This window comes from Choristoneura fumiferana, chromosome Z, assembly GCF_025370935.1.
Source record: "Choristoneura fumiferana chromosome Z, NRCan_CFum_1, whole genome shotgun sequence".
NCBI classification, from domain to species: domain Eukaryota; kingdom Metazoa; phylum Arthropoda; class Insecta; order Lepidoptera; family Tortricidae; genus Choristoneura; species Choristoneura fumiferana.
The window spans coordinates 35282547-35299121 of record NC_133472.1 but is presented as its reverse complement, the minus strand read 5'-3'; the positions used below and the strand labels follow the sequence as shown (position 1 = coordinate 35299121).

At 37.1% G+C, this 16575-nt stretch overlaps 1 protein-coding gene across 1 annotated transcript in view; it reads right to left on the bottom strand.

Moving 5' to 3' along the window:
- The window catches only part of fax (failed axon connections), a 49762-nt gene that overhangs the window by 8978 nt on the left and 24209 nt on the right, over positions 1-16575 (bottom strand). The window contains exons 2-4 of the mRNA XM_074098617.1: positions 5256-5391; positions 4715-4917; positions 2768-2905 (exon numbers count right to left, since the gene is read on the bottom strand). Of these exons, the coding sequence (XP_073954718.1) occupies positions 2768-2905; positions 4715-4917; positions 5256-5391 (477 nt within the window). The remainder of the gene's footprint in view (positions 1-2767; positions 2906-4714; positions 4918-5255; positions 5392-16575) is intronic.

The window sequence follows — 16575 nt, the reverse complement described above, 5'->3', positions numbered from 1 at the left end:
TTTACTATCTACCGATATATTATGACAAATATAATTAAACGTTCAATGTTCCAAAGAAATGTAACCAACACACTAAATAAATATTATTTATCCAATTACCTGAGACAGATGTATGCAATGACAAGTGCGTACTGTTTTCGTGAAACGTCAGGTTTTTTTTTAATTTTAGCAGCATTTATTTTATTCATTTTCAAATAGTACTAATATTATAAATGCGAAAATTTGTGAGTATGTATGTGTGTGTGTGTGTGTGTGTGTGTGTGTGTGTGTGTGTGTGTGTGTGTGTTTTGTTACTCCTTCACCTAGCTTCAGCTTAGCTAAAATTTGCGAAAGCTGCGTGATTGGATTGGAATAATACATAGGCTACTTTTTATCGAAATATTCCCACGAGATCTCGATACGAGTAAAATCTCGAAATCTCAACTGGTAGGTTCAGAGCCATGAAATTTAGCACAGTTTTTATGAAACGTTAATGAAATCTACAATATTTTTTAGGAATTCTCATGTGAATTAAGTAAAGAAGTTCAATTCATAGGCTGGATCTAACGGGTTTACACGTGCGTAGCCGCGGGCAAAAACTAGTAGATAATGAAGAAGAAATTTAGTGTTTAAACTTCGAATCGGCTTGCTTAGATTCAGGGGGGCTACTATGAAATTCGAAAATCTACCGTCCCTCTCGCTCTCGTATTAGCGTCAACAGGACGGCAAGATACGAAGTTTGAATTTTACACTTCGTAGTATAGCTTAGGGCCTGTTCTGTATTTAAAATATATAGGTTACATGTTTTGGAACATTGAACGTTTGCTTATATTTGTCTTAATAATATTATACACTAACAAGCCTCTTTTACTATCTACCGATATATTATATCCCGCTACACTTATAATTCGGAAGAATTGTAGCGGAATACATAATTGTTGCATTTTAAACGGGTCGATGATAATGTAAGGTTTTGTTGGTACTAGAAATAGGTGACCAAGGGTAATTGCCGTGAAGCAGCAGTGCTTGCACTGTTGTGTTTCGGCGTGGAGAGTAAGACAGCTGGTGAAATAACTGGCACTTGAGGTATCCCATCTTAGGCCTCTAGGTTGGCAACGCATCTGCAATACCCCCTCTTACCATCAGGAGACCCACTTGCTCGTTTGCCATCCAGTCAAATAAAAAAAAAAAAAAAAAAAAATTATGACATGCGAAAAGTTACAATATTTTGTAAGATTAACATGGATAAATCTCTTTGTAGTTGACTGTACCTTAAGCTTGTTTCTTACCGTACGTTTATATTATTGATAAAATGCATGTAGTTTCTACATTTTATTTTGTTTCTTTGACTTCGGTCTTTCTGAGCTTCGGCACAAAAACTTTAGCTACCGGATCCAGTTTTCTCCAAAAAAATTACTAAATTTGTACTTTATTATATGCCGTTAAAATTTGAGCAATCAGATTTATGGTTTCCGAGTAATACACGTGTATAGGTGTAAGCGTACCTTAAACTTATTTCTAACTAAAATTTAAGGAGAAAAACAATACATGTGTAAAAACTAGAAACCATAAATCTGATTGCTCAAAATTTAACGGCATATTAAAGTACAAATTTAGTACATTTTTTTTTCGAGTAATAACATTTGTCAAAAATCAATAGGTTGATAGTAAATTAGCATATACCCGCCGTCCTGCCAGTCAGGATGGCGGGTGTACCTTTGTAATAAGTTCAAGTACAGAGGGGTATTTTTTTTAAATAGGTACTAAATAGTATTTTTTTTTAGTATTAGTAATTGTTTTTTTTTATATTTGTATAGATAGACCCGTCATTGTGACTCTAAAAAATTAGGAAAAGTAAACTTCGTGGCAAAAAAAAAATTTCATGTGTAACATTTTTCTGGTATGCTAAACAAATTTGAATAAATTATATGTTGGAGTACTAAAAAGGTAGTAAATACTTACTAAGAGATAAATTAGCTGTGTTGCCTCGAACTGTGTAAAAAAAAAAGTTTCATTCTGACGTCAGGATGTCTGGACCACTTTTATACTCGTTTTTTTATTGTCTATTGAGGTACTAATTATTTTAAGTTAGGTATCAAATAGTAGCAAATAGGTAGTAAATTTTGGTATTTTCTAAAAATTAAATATCTCCATTGGTCCAGGGGTTCTGATCTGACGCTTACGGGATTCTCTTCTCGGTAACCTTGTCCACGGGGATCCAAAATAATTATGTACCTATGTGTGTGAAGTTATTTTTATTTACATATAATTTTTTTTTCTTTTGTTACTTCTGTTTGCAAGTTTGTACAATGTAGAATGAGGTGGTTAGGTAGTTATGTACTTAAGTTAAAATAAATTGAGCGCTTTTCGCCAATAAACGTAACTGTTTGGCGAGTAACACTAAATGTAATGCATGTTTAATTGTTTCAAGTTAAATAAATAAAAAAAAACCGTAGTCAGCTCTTAAAAAATTATCGCACGTAAATTTTCCTTCGAAATTTCCATTTTCACAACTGACTTGTCAACTTTGAACCGACGCTGTACTAACGGTTCGGCCGATCTCGAGTCATTCTTATGTTTGCGAATTCTGAATTAAAATATTTTAAGATGACACTAGTTTTTTTTCTAATAACCACGGGAGTTTTGCAAACGACAGAACTTAAAAGGCAGCCCACGTTTTATGATGTGTCCAACTGTCCACCCATTGCATATAATTAATTCAGCAGTAGACAATATCAAGTTCAAAAGGCGAATGAAGACGAATTAAAACTAAGGTTGTCCAACTCACTAGGGTCGGCTCGTCGCCGAAGAAGAATGGTCTGTCTGAAAGCAGGTCAGACAGCACACGCAGATCATTCTTGCCGAACTCTATAATCTCCTCCTGGCTGTGCACCCCGATGCCGTGCGCCTTTGCCTTCTTCATGCCCTGGAAAATAATTTCAACTATTAACACCAGGCGCTTATGCTAGGTACTTTTTACTCAGTCAGTTGGCTCGGTCAGTGCGTATTAAAGGCGTAATCTTTGCGACAATAGTGATGTGTCCTCCACTGTGTGTTTCACATACATGATTTTCTGAATAATGGTGGCACTTCACTTGGTATTGTGTATTCGCGTTGTGTTTAGGGTTGCCAGATGGCCGGGACATCCGGGATTGTCCCGGAATTACATGTCTTATCCCGGTTCTAGGTATTACGCTTTAATGTCCCGGATTTCGACTACTAACTATAATAATAGTTTTTTTAAATAAGTTACGAGAGCAGTATTTCCTTCCATGTTAAAAATTGAAGCTTCGGTTAACATTGACGCCCTGCCTCAGAATTCAAATGCCTAAGAACTGTTTTTGAGGTCCTTACAAGACTTGCCAAATGACAAAATCTGGGCTCACTTTTTAAAACGAGCAATTCTAATGATTTGGCAATTTGAAGAAAATACTTGGTTTTGTGCTTGGTTTTTTTTTTAAGTACCTACCGACCCAATTCGTAACCCTCGAATTGTCCCGGAAATGAAATGCCTGTATCTGGCAACCCTAGTTGCGTTATTTTCATCTCCGCCACTCACACTAGAAATGATATAGTGCATCCCTTTCGCGCACGCAAAATTTGCAAAATATTTCTACGAATATGCCAAGTGAATTGCTAGCTTAAGTAAGAAGTAGCACTTTTGTCCGTATTTTAAAGCTAATTATGTAAACTATCTATATATAGTGGAGAGCCTTGGGGCAGGCTTGCCCAGCTGTGGGCATCTTTCGGCTGACATGATGATGATATTGATGATGATGATGGTGTTTTAAACTATCTCGCAAAGTTAGATATTAAGTTCAGTGGATCTGTCATAATGAAGCAGTTTTATTATGTCAATGAGTTATATTAAGTAATATCCTACTTAATAATAATATAATCATATTATAAATGTGAAAGTTTGTGAAGATGTTTGGATGTTTGTAACTCCATCACGCAATAACAGCTGAACGGATTTACATGAAACTTGGCGTACAGATAGACAAAGATAAGAATAGACGACGCGGTCCAAGAACGGTGACGTACCGCACCTCGGCTCTCAATATGACGTGTTAACTTCGTTTGCAATCAATAGATGGCGTTGTGCGAGCGAACGTTGTCCTTTCAAATTTTTGCAGAAACTTTTTTTTAAGCTGTGTTTCCATCAATAATGTACGAGGATGTGTTGCGAGGGATGTGTTTTTCAATAACCAATAAAAACGCTTCATTTACACATCCTTGCACAGCACATATCTGGTAGAAACAGTTGAGCGGAGCGAGGCGAGGTAAATGAAGCGTTTCTATTGGTTAATGAAAAAAATATTCCTCGCACATCTCTGGTGGAAACGCTACTTCAAGCCAAACTCTGTAAATAGACATTTATTTATTGCGTTGCCATGGTAACAATAATCGTGGAAGTAAACGTTTGTCGTTGTGTACTTCAAAAAATTGCACAGGCATAATTTACAACAGTTGAGTTTAGACGGCATTAAGCTATTTCTAATGCGGGTGAAGCCGCGGGTTAAGGCTAGTTAAGCAATATTCAATAATAAGCTGTTGCCCGCGACTTCGCCTACGAACGATGAATTCATATATCGCTATCCCGCGATCAGTTACGCTATTCCAGGAAAAAAAAGTATCCTAAAACATTCATCATCATCAATCAAATCCACTGAGCCGCTTTTGCGTGATGGAAACATCTCAGTGAGAATAAAAAGTTTGTGATAAAATAACACACCTTGCGGCCTGAGGTGAGCTTGTAGCAGAAGTTAAGTATCGGGTTTGGCAGGCGGGTGTTGAGCGCGTTCTGCAGATTGACGTGGTATCCTTTAATGACGCTGTCGGGATACTTGGCGCGCCACCACAGCAGCACCCACGACAGGTGGTTCTCGACCATCGAGATCATCGCGTGCGAGACCACGCGCTGCTCCGCCGTCAGCGCTGCGTGTAACAAATAGGTCAGGTGCTGCAGGTCAGCATTCCCGCTCGCAACAAAATGCACATGCGCGACGTCCCTGTGCAATCTAGGATTCTAGGTTGCCCGGGGCTCTGAGGACGCGGAGCTATGATGCCCTTGCTGGTGCAATGACCTCTGACACATAGATACGTGCCCCTGCGTTCGCAATACATTTTATTTTTCGCTTTCTATTACGACGGGAGTAATATTGCTCATATATTATTATTGTATTATAATCGAGAAATAACTGGCTACTAAGTTGACATAGAGAAGTGACGGACAAAACATGTCTAATGAGGTAATAAATAACAAGGCAGCTTACCCGAATCAAGATCCTTATTGAATTTTTCCGAAAGGTCCTTTATGATGAAAGTGCTGTCGGCAATCTCTTCACCATTCAACTCCACAAATGGCAGTTGCCCCTTTTTGGAACGGAATTTCGCCTTGTGATCCACGTTCTGTAAATAAAGTTAACAAAGGTGAATAAAATATATTTTTTTGTATATTTTATCGAAATAAATGAATGAACATTCGCTGGGGCCGGTAGCACATACCTAAGTACAATAAGAATAATTACTACATATGTCTGATATCCTGTCAATCGTTTAAAGGTTAACTGGAAGAGATCCCTTTAAGGGATAAGTTCGCCTTTGTACATCTTATTATCCTGTGTTCTGTTATTTTGGTGTTTTATGTGCAATAAAGAGTTTTACAATACAATATGTACATAAATATCAGGGTTCGAGGATATAATATCAATAGATATATATATATATCATGATATATATCCGATATATCAAATTATTTTTTATAATATATATCAATACAAAAATTGGTTTAAAAATTTGATATTATTAAGTAATTTTAGCTAGTTTTTGGCCTTTTTGGCCTTTGTTACTGCATTTATACTTCCCAAATATAGATGGCGATGGAGTAGTTTTTTTTACAAAGAAAGTAATCGATAAAGTGCAGAAACAATTTTACTTAATTTATTTTACAATTAATAATATGGATATATATCTAACTTTTATATTATCCGATATTTTGATATTTATAATAAATATCGAATATTTTCGAACCCTGATAAATATAAGTAGTTAAACCAGCATGTGTAGTTAAAGTTAGCATAGGAGCAGTGCATTTAACAACTTATGTTATGATGTACAATGTTTTTTTAACAGCATAATGCGGTAATGACCCATTTACATGACATGACAAAGCTGTTCGCTCTTCCAAATCCGTGAGCATGAGGGGTCATTTTTTGTACATACCATTTCGTAAGTAACATTAACGCAAATAAAGGACATGAAACTCTTCATTAATTCTGTATTATCACTACTAAGGTGAGTCTGAGCATATTACCGATACAAAAAAAAACTATGTTTTTTGAACTAGTAATAAATAAATACTGTCACAAGGTCATAAATACGTTAAAATATTATGAACGTTACCAAGACGTCAAAAAAATCTACGTCAAATAAAATATCTATACGCCCTTACGCTATTAGTATTAACCATAAGGTTGATGTAGACATTGTCATAATATTAGACGCTGTAGCTCATATATGTGATTAACCATATAGGGCTACAAACTTTGTTCTGTACAACAAACAATGTGTCCAGATTATTTCAAGGACACCCTAAAAGTGAGCACACCCCTAAATAACGCAACCGTGCTGTACCTACATCGTTAAATTTTATTTAAGTATCTATGTGATAGATAGAAATAGGTAAATTAAACTTTGGCACTGCTTTTAAAAACTCTTTCATATGATATAATATGACTATCCTCGATTGACATAGGCCACTTTTTTACGGAAAATCGAAAATTTCCATGGGATAGAAAAAACTGAATTCAACTTCAGAGCTGATTTTAACTTATCTTTCCACTAGTATAAAGCTACACTATTGCTGATTGGTATAGATTACTCTTCTTTGGGAAAATGCAAAATTCCCGCGCGATGGCCGTAAGTAAATTCAACTTCGGGGATGATTTTAGAAATAATTTCAACAATAGAAAGTTGCGGACTATCCCTAATTTACATATTCCCGGGGAAAATGCGAAATTACCGTGGGATAGAAGTGAATTAAACTTCGCGGCTGATTTTAGAAATTCTTTCAGCAATAGAAAACTACAGTATCCTTAATTGACATAGGCTACTTTTTACCCGACTGCGAAGAAGGAGGGTTATGTGTTTGGCGCATATGTATGTATGTCTATTCCTATGTCCTCTCGTAACTACTCAATGGCTGAACCGATTTTGATAAATGATACGTCATTGGATTCGTCTTGATGACGCGAGTGACACTGCGTACATGAAATTCTTGAAAAATCAAAATGACGGATTTTTGACGCCAAATTGTAAGTATTCAAAAAATGTTTTTTTATTTAAACCTATCGAGTGGAGTATCAAATGAAAGCATATAATTAGCCCATTCTAAATATATATATATATATATATATAGTTTATAATCGTTTTAATATACCATTTTCACAGAAAAGTGGGAAATAAAATAATAAATTTAAAATATCAAAAAACCAGACTGCCTTAAAAAATACTAAAAAGAAGAAAACAAGTCTAGTGGGCTAGAACTTCGTTAAGTAGCTAACTTAAAGTTCAACAGTCGGGACCCATTTAAATAGTGACGCTCAAAAATTATTACCTAATGGGTCCCGACAGTTGAACTTTAAGTTAGCTACTTAACAAAGTTCTAGCCCACTACACTTGTTTTCTTCTTTTTAGTATTTTAAGGCAGTCGGGTTTTTTGATTTTTTTAATTTATTATTTTATTCTCCGGAAAAATGCAAAATTCCCACGACCATGACCATTAATAAGTCGCAGGGTCAAACTCTCAAATTCACCGGCGTAGACTTGCGGGAAAATTGTTTCTCCCATGGGCAATTTTATTTAGCTTGCTCACGTGTAAGCTTACGTACCAGCTCAGCTTGGTTGTATTGACGCCGCCGCATAAATGTACAAAAAGCGTAGTTTATAAAGAAATTTTAAATTAGGTTCCTTACACATTTGTGTCGAGATTTTTTAGCAGACGTATCATAAATCGTAACGTATGTTTTTTTTAATGCATCATTTGAAACGTTATGTATTAATGCACGTGACGGTACATACGATAATTTTCAATGATGATATAATTATATTATTTGTTGTATAGTAGTTTTGTTGTAGGTTTTAAGAAAAAACAAACTTACATCACCTTCCATTAAAAAACCAATATTTGTATTACTTATGTTGTCTACGCGCACGAAGTCGCGGGTAAAAGGTAGTTATAATACTGATTTTAACTAAGTAGGTACTTACATAACCACGGTTATTGTCATTTTAAATTTGTGAGATACTGACCGGCCTATCCCACGTGGCAACAACAGGTTGTCACAATAATCTCTCTAAGCGGCAGTTAAACTGTAATAAAGGGTTGAGGGAACGAATTCGAGATCGGCTAGAGCGTGACCCGAGCTGGAGAGGGGATAGGCGACAAGGAAAGGCGCGTGGCGTGCGGTGCTGCGTGCTCCCGCCGGCCCGGGCGCCCGGCACCGCACGGTAGTGGGGTGGGTGCGGCGTTTATCTGCCTGCGTAACCGTGGCAACGGGCTCCAGACGAGCGGGGAGAGCAGCTGTATTGATTTCGACTGGCAAGGTTCAGCGGCCGAACGTTCCCTCGCTTCACCGCACCCTCCGCCCCCGCCGCGGTGACTCTGTCGCACAACCCTACTTAGCACCTAAATGCCGGCTTCTTCTTGACAGCCCTATTGACTTGCCTACAATAAAGTCAGCGGTCGAAAAAAACTTAACACTATTTTTTACCAGACTGCCCGAAGGTTACTTATTCCCATAACATCTGAATAATTTACTTCAAAATCAAAGTGGCTGGCATCTGTCTTGAAGATTAACCATAACAATTAGCAGAGAATAGTGATTATTTTGTTATGCGCGCTCTGATGCCTTATTTATTATACAACGCATTCGGAATCGTTATCATTTTTACCACTTCTTTTTCTCACACAGTATGGAATAAGGTGGAAAGAGATGTTGAATACGCTTGCGAGCACCCGCGTTTTAGACAATACGGCTCCGATGTATCTTACTTGATAGACTTAAAATAATCTTTTGATATTTTAATTTATCTAGCAATTTGATAAACAGGCAATGACAGGCATACGCGTAAAACATAATAATTAAGTGTTAAAGACAGCATTTTCAAATTCCTAAAATGTATACCAAAGAGTTATTTGTAATTCAGTTCGCAAATATTTTTTCTTACTTAACGCAATCCTGACTTTATCCCCTTTTAGAGGCCTGTGCACGATGGACGGGGCCCCATTAATACTTGGCGCCGTCTTCCGGTTTATCAATCCAGTCCAGTCATTCTGGCTTTCGTATTCTTCCTACCTTTAATGAACTCTTTATCTTTTGAAGTGTAACGAGTACACGGAAGTAATTTTTATGTCATTAATTAGGTACGACGTGTATTTTCTATGCACAAGAATAAGATCTTGCTTTAATACTGACGAACGAAAAGGACTAGTCACATTTTGAACAACGCAATATGGAACGTGACCCCGATTTTTTGTTCGTCGGTTTAGAAACTATACCGATTTGTTAGGGATCCGTACCTCATATTAAATGATATTGTAACGGATAACTCACGTCTTAAACCGAGTTTAGCTCGACATGTTAGGTCTACGAAATAGCCCAAAACATGTCAAGCTAAACTCGGTTTAAGACGTGAGTTATCTGTTACAATATTATTTAATATCCGTACCTCACTTAATAACATGAGAAATCCTATAAAATCACTTTGTTCTTCGTCTGTCCGGCCGGTCGTCTGTCAAGACACTTTTTCTCAGGAACGTGGGTAGGTATTGAGCTCAAATAAATATTAAAGGACCCGGGTCTGCTACCTCTTCTTGGAGCAATAATAGAATTAAACTCAGCGCAATAAAAAAAGTGCTAACTTTAGTTTTCATGTCTGTCTGTACATCTAAAATAAACCCACATTGCGTACATTTTGCGTAGGAGAGAAGGCTCTACTAATACCAGATAGACAAGTACAAATTGGTACGGAATCCTCGGTATGCGAGTCCTACTAGCACTTGCCTTTCTAGTACTTGCTCTATGGTACCTGCGGTAACAATACTAATTAAAAGTTTCAAACGGCATAATAAGGCTAAGTAAGATGTAAAATAATATCTGGTCGATCAATGGTCAATAGTCCGGTTTGCAAAGCGGCGGGCTTAGTATCAACGCGCCCACGCTTGCAATCGCAATGACCATTTCTATCTGCCGAACAAAGGTGTAAGATAGCAGTACACATGCATAGTAAATGCGATTGTGATTGCAAGCTTGTCATATTTTATCATACGCCCTCGGATCCGTAACAGGATGCATTTTTTTTTCATTCAGAACAAATGCTTTTATTACGTAGAGTTACGTCACCCTCAGAACACGGCCCGCATCACAGTTCATTAAGACAATCGATTTGCATTAAGGGATGGAGTATTATTTAGTGCTTCTGAATACTAATCACCAAATGTGCCTTTTCCGTATCAACTTGTCGTTCTGATTCAGTAATGTTTTATATATCTGTCGTCGCCCGATCGTAAAATCCGCCAGATCATGAAATTCCTAGGCATTACATAAAACGTGGCCATTTCGATTTATACCTAAACTTGACTTTTGTTCGAGAGTCCCTTCTGTATGATATTGCCGGTTCTGTTAGCTTGAACTTGGCTTGACACGCTACTGCGTGTCTACATGTCTTTATCTACATAAAAATATTAAATTGCTGAAAATGGCTCATTTCATTTTGTTTTACATTCGCAAAGGCGGTGTAGAGACGTTGCGAAAGTGCTCTTCAGCCTCTTCATCTTTTATGCATTACTTATCTATTCAATCTAACTGTACCTACGTACCTAGTGAAGATGTTCTTTTGGAACGTTATGTACTAAATCTTTGCCATAATTTATGCAAAACTTGCAAAATGTGACATATATAGTACTAGCTTTTGCCCGCGACTTCGTCCGCGAAGAATAGTAATTTTGGGAATTATTTAATTTATTTATCAATACGACGTGTATTCTACCCTGCCAACACAAAAGTACCTACTAATTCTTCATAGTGAACTCTTGACACCTTACCTACGTCCTTTATTGTAAGTCAGGAGGGTAGGATTATAAATAAGACGGCATTTTTACTAAGCATAGCTACACATATTTCCGATAAATATACTTATATGTAGTAATTTGTTTGGAATTCCTTAAGAACTTTCATCCCATAAGTTCAAGTAAATAGGTCGAAATTTGAAAAGCGCCGGAGCATGTTTTTTAGGGTTCTGTACCATAAAGGAAAAAATGGAACCCTTATAGAATTACTTTGCTGTCCGTCCGTCCGTCTGTCTGTCTTCTCTTCTCTTTTAAAATATGGCTTTTCTGTCCTAATTAATAGGATAATTTCGCCAGTGTCAAAGTATACTCTCTTTGAGAGGGACGTTGTACGGTGGTTGTAGTTTTTGCAATTTGATAGTAAAATTCCAGAAACCACGTGGACACAACTTGTGCATTAAAAAATGTCAGACACGAGAGAAATATAGAATTTTGTGATCACTGTTCACTGTTAAGGTAAATCGCCGCATAAAACACTATCAAAATTATACTTCAACTAGCCAAAGAAACGGAAATAGCAAAATTAGATATTGTCTACATCCGCCATGTTCGAATGCTACAAATCGAATCCGTCTGTCTGTCAAGACTCTTTATCTCGTAAACGCGCGGAGTATAGGTATCGAGCTGAAATTAAAACCCTAAACTCAGGTCAATAGTCCCGTAAGCTGTGAAAAAATCAAATCTCTAAGTCAAGGCAATCAAAAGCTACAGTCATTAAAAAGGTGTTTCCATACAAATTGCCTTAACAGAGAAAGTAAAAAGGTACTTCCGGCTGTCCTAGAAACTTGGAATTTTGCATTAAAGTAGCTCTTAGCACAATAAATAAGAAAAATCTAAAAATCATAATTTTGCATGTCTGACTGTCTATGTGAATAAGTCATCTAAAATGACCCCACATTGCGTAGGTACATTTTGCTTATGAGCTTAGAAGCCTCTGGTAACACTGCATCATCCCCTCTGCTAACATCCCCTCGCAGGTAAAATTTTCAAAAACGCTTGAACAAATATCTATTTATTTCTTATAAGTACCCAAATGCCAAGTTTCATAAAGAACCATCGATTTATCTTCGACAATGACGATCTTCCATATAAAGTTTCATTCCCTATTTCACTCCCTCACAGGATGATTTTTTAAAAACGCGCGAAAAAATATCTATTTTATCTCTTATCACGTGCCCAAATGCCAAGTTTCATAAAGAACCATCGATTTATCTTCGACAATGACGATCTTTCTTTTTAGGGTTAAGGTAGGTACGAGTACGAGTAACTTGCACATTCTTCGAAAGCTCCACTTTGCTTTCTAAGTTTCAGTTTCGGCCTGAATACAAAATTACCTACAGTTTTAGACGTGACGTCACCCATTGAACTCGCGGTACTAAGGGTGGCAGTGAGGGAGTGGGCGGTGGCAGCGCTTACTTAGTTTGAGCCTAATAATAAACTGACAGCGGAACAAATAAATATTTGTTGCGAATAGATTATCAACTTGGTAACTTTTCCGTGAATTGAAGGAAATTTTCCGTGAATTGTTCGTAAAATTTATATTAATATACTCCCGAAAAAATATATTTGAAACAATTGATGAAAGTTTCCAACACGACTTTAAAGTCAGGTAGAGATACCGATATTCAATAACTCGTCGCTGGTCGCTGTACCGCTTCAAACCTTAGCACCTAAATTAGTTTAGAGATACGCTTGCACCGTCAACGGATAAAAAATTAAATCATTAACCCTGGATTAACACTTTTTTAACTCGAGGGTTATACATAGTTAACTCGTTCCGTGCAATGCCGCCTTAAAGTTGATTTAAAAAGTTAAGTTATTTTTGAAAAGCGTTGAAGCGATATCGTATTTACGAGTATATCGTGGGAGCTGAATTGTTTTTTTTACTCAAGCACAATTGCATATAAATACGTAAGATAGAATCTCGCTAGGGCTAGAATCAACCGCAGTTCGCGTCTCGAATACAGATACCCACTGACCCTTTACTGTCACTCACACTCGCGCATTACGGATTACAATACAACATCCCAGAGGGAAACACAAGGAAGCAATCGTTCTTAGATTATCGCTTTAGCGTGTACTTAGCGTGACTTTACAGTCCAGAGTTTTCCGTTTCGGTGGGAAAGTTTTTTTTTCTATAAAATTATAAATAATTTGCGAAAACCAGGCTATGCCATTACAATTTTTGTGGGAAAATATGAATAGATCGCATGTGAAACATTGTGATGATCTATTCCTCTTCTGGTTTTTATTTTTATTGACTTTCGTGTCCCTGTGACAGACCCTGTGAAAATTAAATAGCGACACGAAGCTAACAATTAAGTGGCCCAGCTAGCATGAGCACCAGTTCCAATAGCTAACGAAATTTGTGCGGGAGGGCTCAGTGAAGTAGCTGATCGGGCGTCGGGTGTCGGGAGCCGGGCGAACGCGTGGGGTTGGTCGATGGCCGCGAGCCGGCCGGGCGGGGTCGCGCAGGCGCCTCCACGCCACGGGTCGAAGCCCTCGCGGTTGCCGACCTGCATGTCTAGGCCACCCACTCATAACATAATACACATCGCTACATATACCCCTATACGAAATTCTCCAGAATCCCCATCTCAATGCTAAATGTCGCACAAAGATCATAACGTTTCACATTAATTACCCAAATAAGTACTCCCAATTCCCAAATTAGTTTTATAACATTTTTGTGTCTCAACTTCGTCTCATGATTTGATGTGAACAATTAAAAACCCGCAAATGCATACTTCTAAGACTTCTTATTTGTTAAAAATGATACGAGCCTTTTACTACTTAATATTGTTAAACCATTAAGTACCGATGTCTTGTAAAGGTGTGGTAAAGCCACTGTTAATTACAAGTTCGACTGGTCAGTATTTAACCATGATTAAAAGATGTTAAACACTTAATGATCGGTACACAAAAGCTCCATGTTCTCGTATTTTAACACGTGTTGTCTAAGTACGTAGATTTCGCTCTAGGTGGAAGAACCAACATCCATCGAATCAAAGTTAATTTTAACAATGTATGTTACTGTTCAGTATAGCGTGTTAAGTGTAAACAAAGCAAGAACACACAATGTGCTGCCGGCCGTTATTTAAACAGAAGCATTCGTAGAATCGCCATACCATTGTGTGAATATTTTTAGTGTTTCAGGTTACAATTAGTAAAGTACAGTTACAATGCAGGGTTACATGCACCGCTATGGTAACAAGCTGACTTAAAACAGCGCTCTCGCTCGACATAGAGCGGCTGAACGCACGCCGCCAGTAAATCGGATGCTTTGTGTTTAATGAGGTATCGCCCTTTAACTTTTAAGCGCATTTTATTGCTCTCAAAGATAAGTGCAGTTCCTTTATTTATGATTGTAATAAAGTAAGTCGTATATATACGATACCATGCTTTGACCGCCTGAAGATAAGAGGTTGAACAACCTAGATGTAAGTACTATTGCAAAATCATTACTTACATTCTTCGTTAAGTACCAAGTATAAGTAGTATCGCAGGACATGAGCTAAATTAAGTCACAAACAACTCTGCTTGCTCCTAAATTATAAAAGACGGTCATGGCTGTGCCTATTAGGTACTCTACTCTACTCATAATAAAATTAGCCCCAAAATTGACAAATATGGACTCGAACATGTTTTTGCAATGTAATTACATCACTGAATAACAAAACTGTCTGAATTCTTTATGGCCTAAGCTCCATGAACTAAACGTAAAACCGCAAAACGGACTGCTTGCTACAGATTTCTATTCGGACATGAATTGGCAGACTTCGGAATGACTTAATCGCGTATTAATAATTAATTACTGTAAGTCATAAATTCTCTTTTATTAAAACTGAAACCAATTAATCCTATTCCAAACTTAATTAGAATTCGTTACTTTCATTTAGAAATACCTTTTAGGTCAAATTTTCGAATAGAACGTTATAAATGGTTATTTCTCAAAAATGTCCGTAAAAGTTGACATTATTCTTTACATATCAGAAGGTGAAGTGCATAGTTTATGGTCAGCGAAAAATTAAATAGTTAAAAAGATTGCAGGCGCGCTAGCTCGACAATAATGAATTAGCGCGCCTTCAATCAGTCATATTTTTTTTAAAGTTAAAAAGGCCATGGAAATGTTGGCACAAGTCGTATACAGCCAAGTCTAAGTGCATGTATCAGATATTTTTTTGGAACTCCGGACTTTTTCTATTGGGTCTGAAATAGCTTGTGGTGTTTTCGGTGGAAAAATACACCTGCAGTTTATTTTTAATGAAAAAAGGCGGGAAAGCATAAGAAAAATATTGGAATAAAATTAAATTGTATAATATATTTTGAGAAAAAGTTTATTCTATTTCAGAATTATTCACCATTTTTGAGAAAAGCTTAATAATCAATTCATTTTATTATGCATAGTCCAATTACAGTTTTAAAATAGTTTTCAACTTTGAGACTGTTGGCTAAATATGCAAACTTTTAAAGCGTCACTTCATAAAGCTTCGTAAGCAATAAAAGAAAAGAAAAAACCGCGTAACAATTATTTTTTTGCTATTTGAATTTTGAACAGTAGGCCAGTCCATCAGTCGAGCGTACGTTTTTAAAAAGCAATATTGTTATTTTGAACAAAACATTGTTTCCTTTCCTCGCATTCAAAGTGAAAAGTAGAGTGTTTAACGCGAAACTAAACAACCATAATGCCACTCGTACTATAGCCACCCGAGCTAAACATCTCGTGTCAATATGGCTTGTTTTAGTCCCTTGTTAAACAATCTACTATTTAATTCATAAACTTAATGAATTAATTCCGTCTATACAGTACGGCCTGAAGTTAAATCCGACTATGCCAATTCAAAGATATTGCAAATAAAACCCTTAATAAAATCGATGTATAATTAATTTACAATGACTTCTGAGTAACATAGGAGGGCTGCCTTTTAAGTTGTGTCGTTTGGAAAAACTAAAGACAATTTAAGAGTTAAATGGTACATGTTTTTCAAAGTGTTGTGTGATATAGGTACACTTTTTCATTCGATCAAACCAGTTTTCAAAACATTTATTCCAGTCCGAAGTCGGGCCTCCAAAATGGCCATTTCGTATGCCTCAACCGCTTCTTCAGGCGTCCGGTACCGTTAACCACGAAGTCGTTGCTTGATTTTTGGAAAAGTGAAGAAATCATTAGGGCTTAAGGCTGGGCTGTACGGCGGGTGTTCCAGATTTTCGACGTTTTGCTCTTTTAAAAACGCAATTGTCTGTCGGGCGGTGTGCGAGCTCGCATTATCGTGGTGCAGTACTATACGACGCATTGGGTTATTTTTTCGGAACTCGCCGATAACTTCAGGTAAACAAAAAGTGGTATACCAGTCAGCATTAACTGTTTTACGGTCTTCGAGCGCGATGGTGGCAACGTGGCCATTTTTCGCTACAATCATGGCGACCATTTTTTTTTCGAAATGCTCCGTGAGCGTATTTGGTCG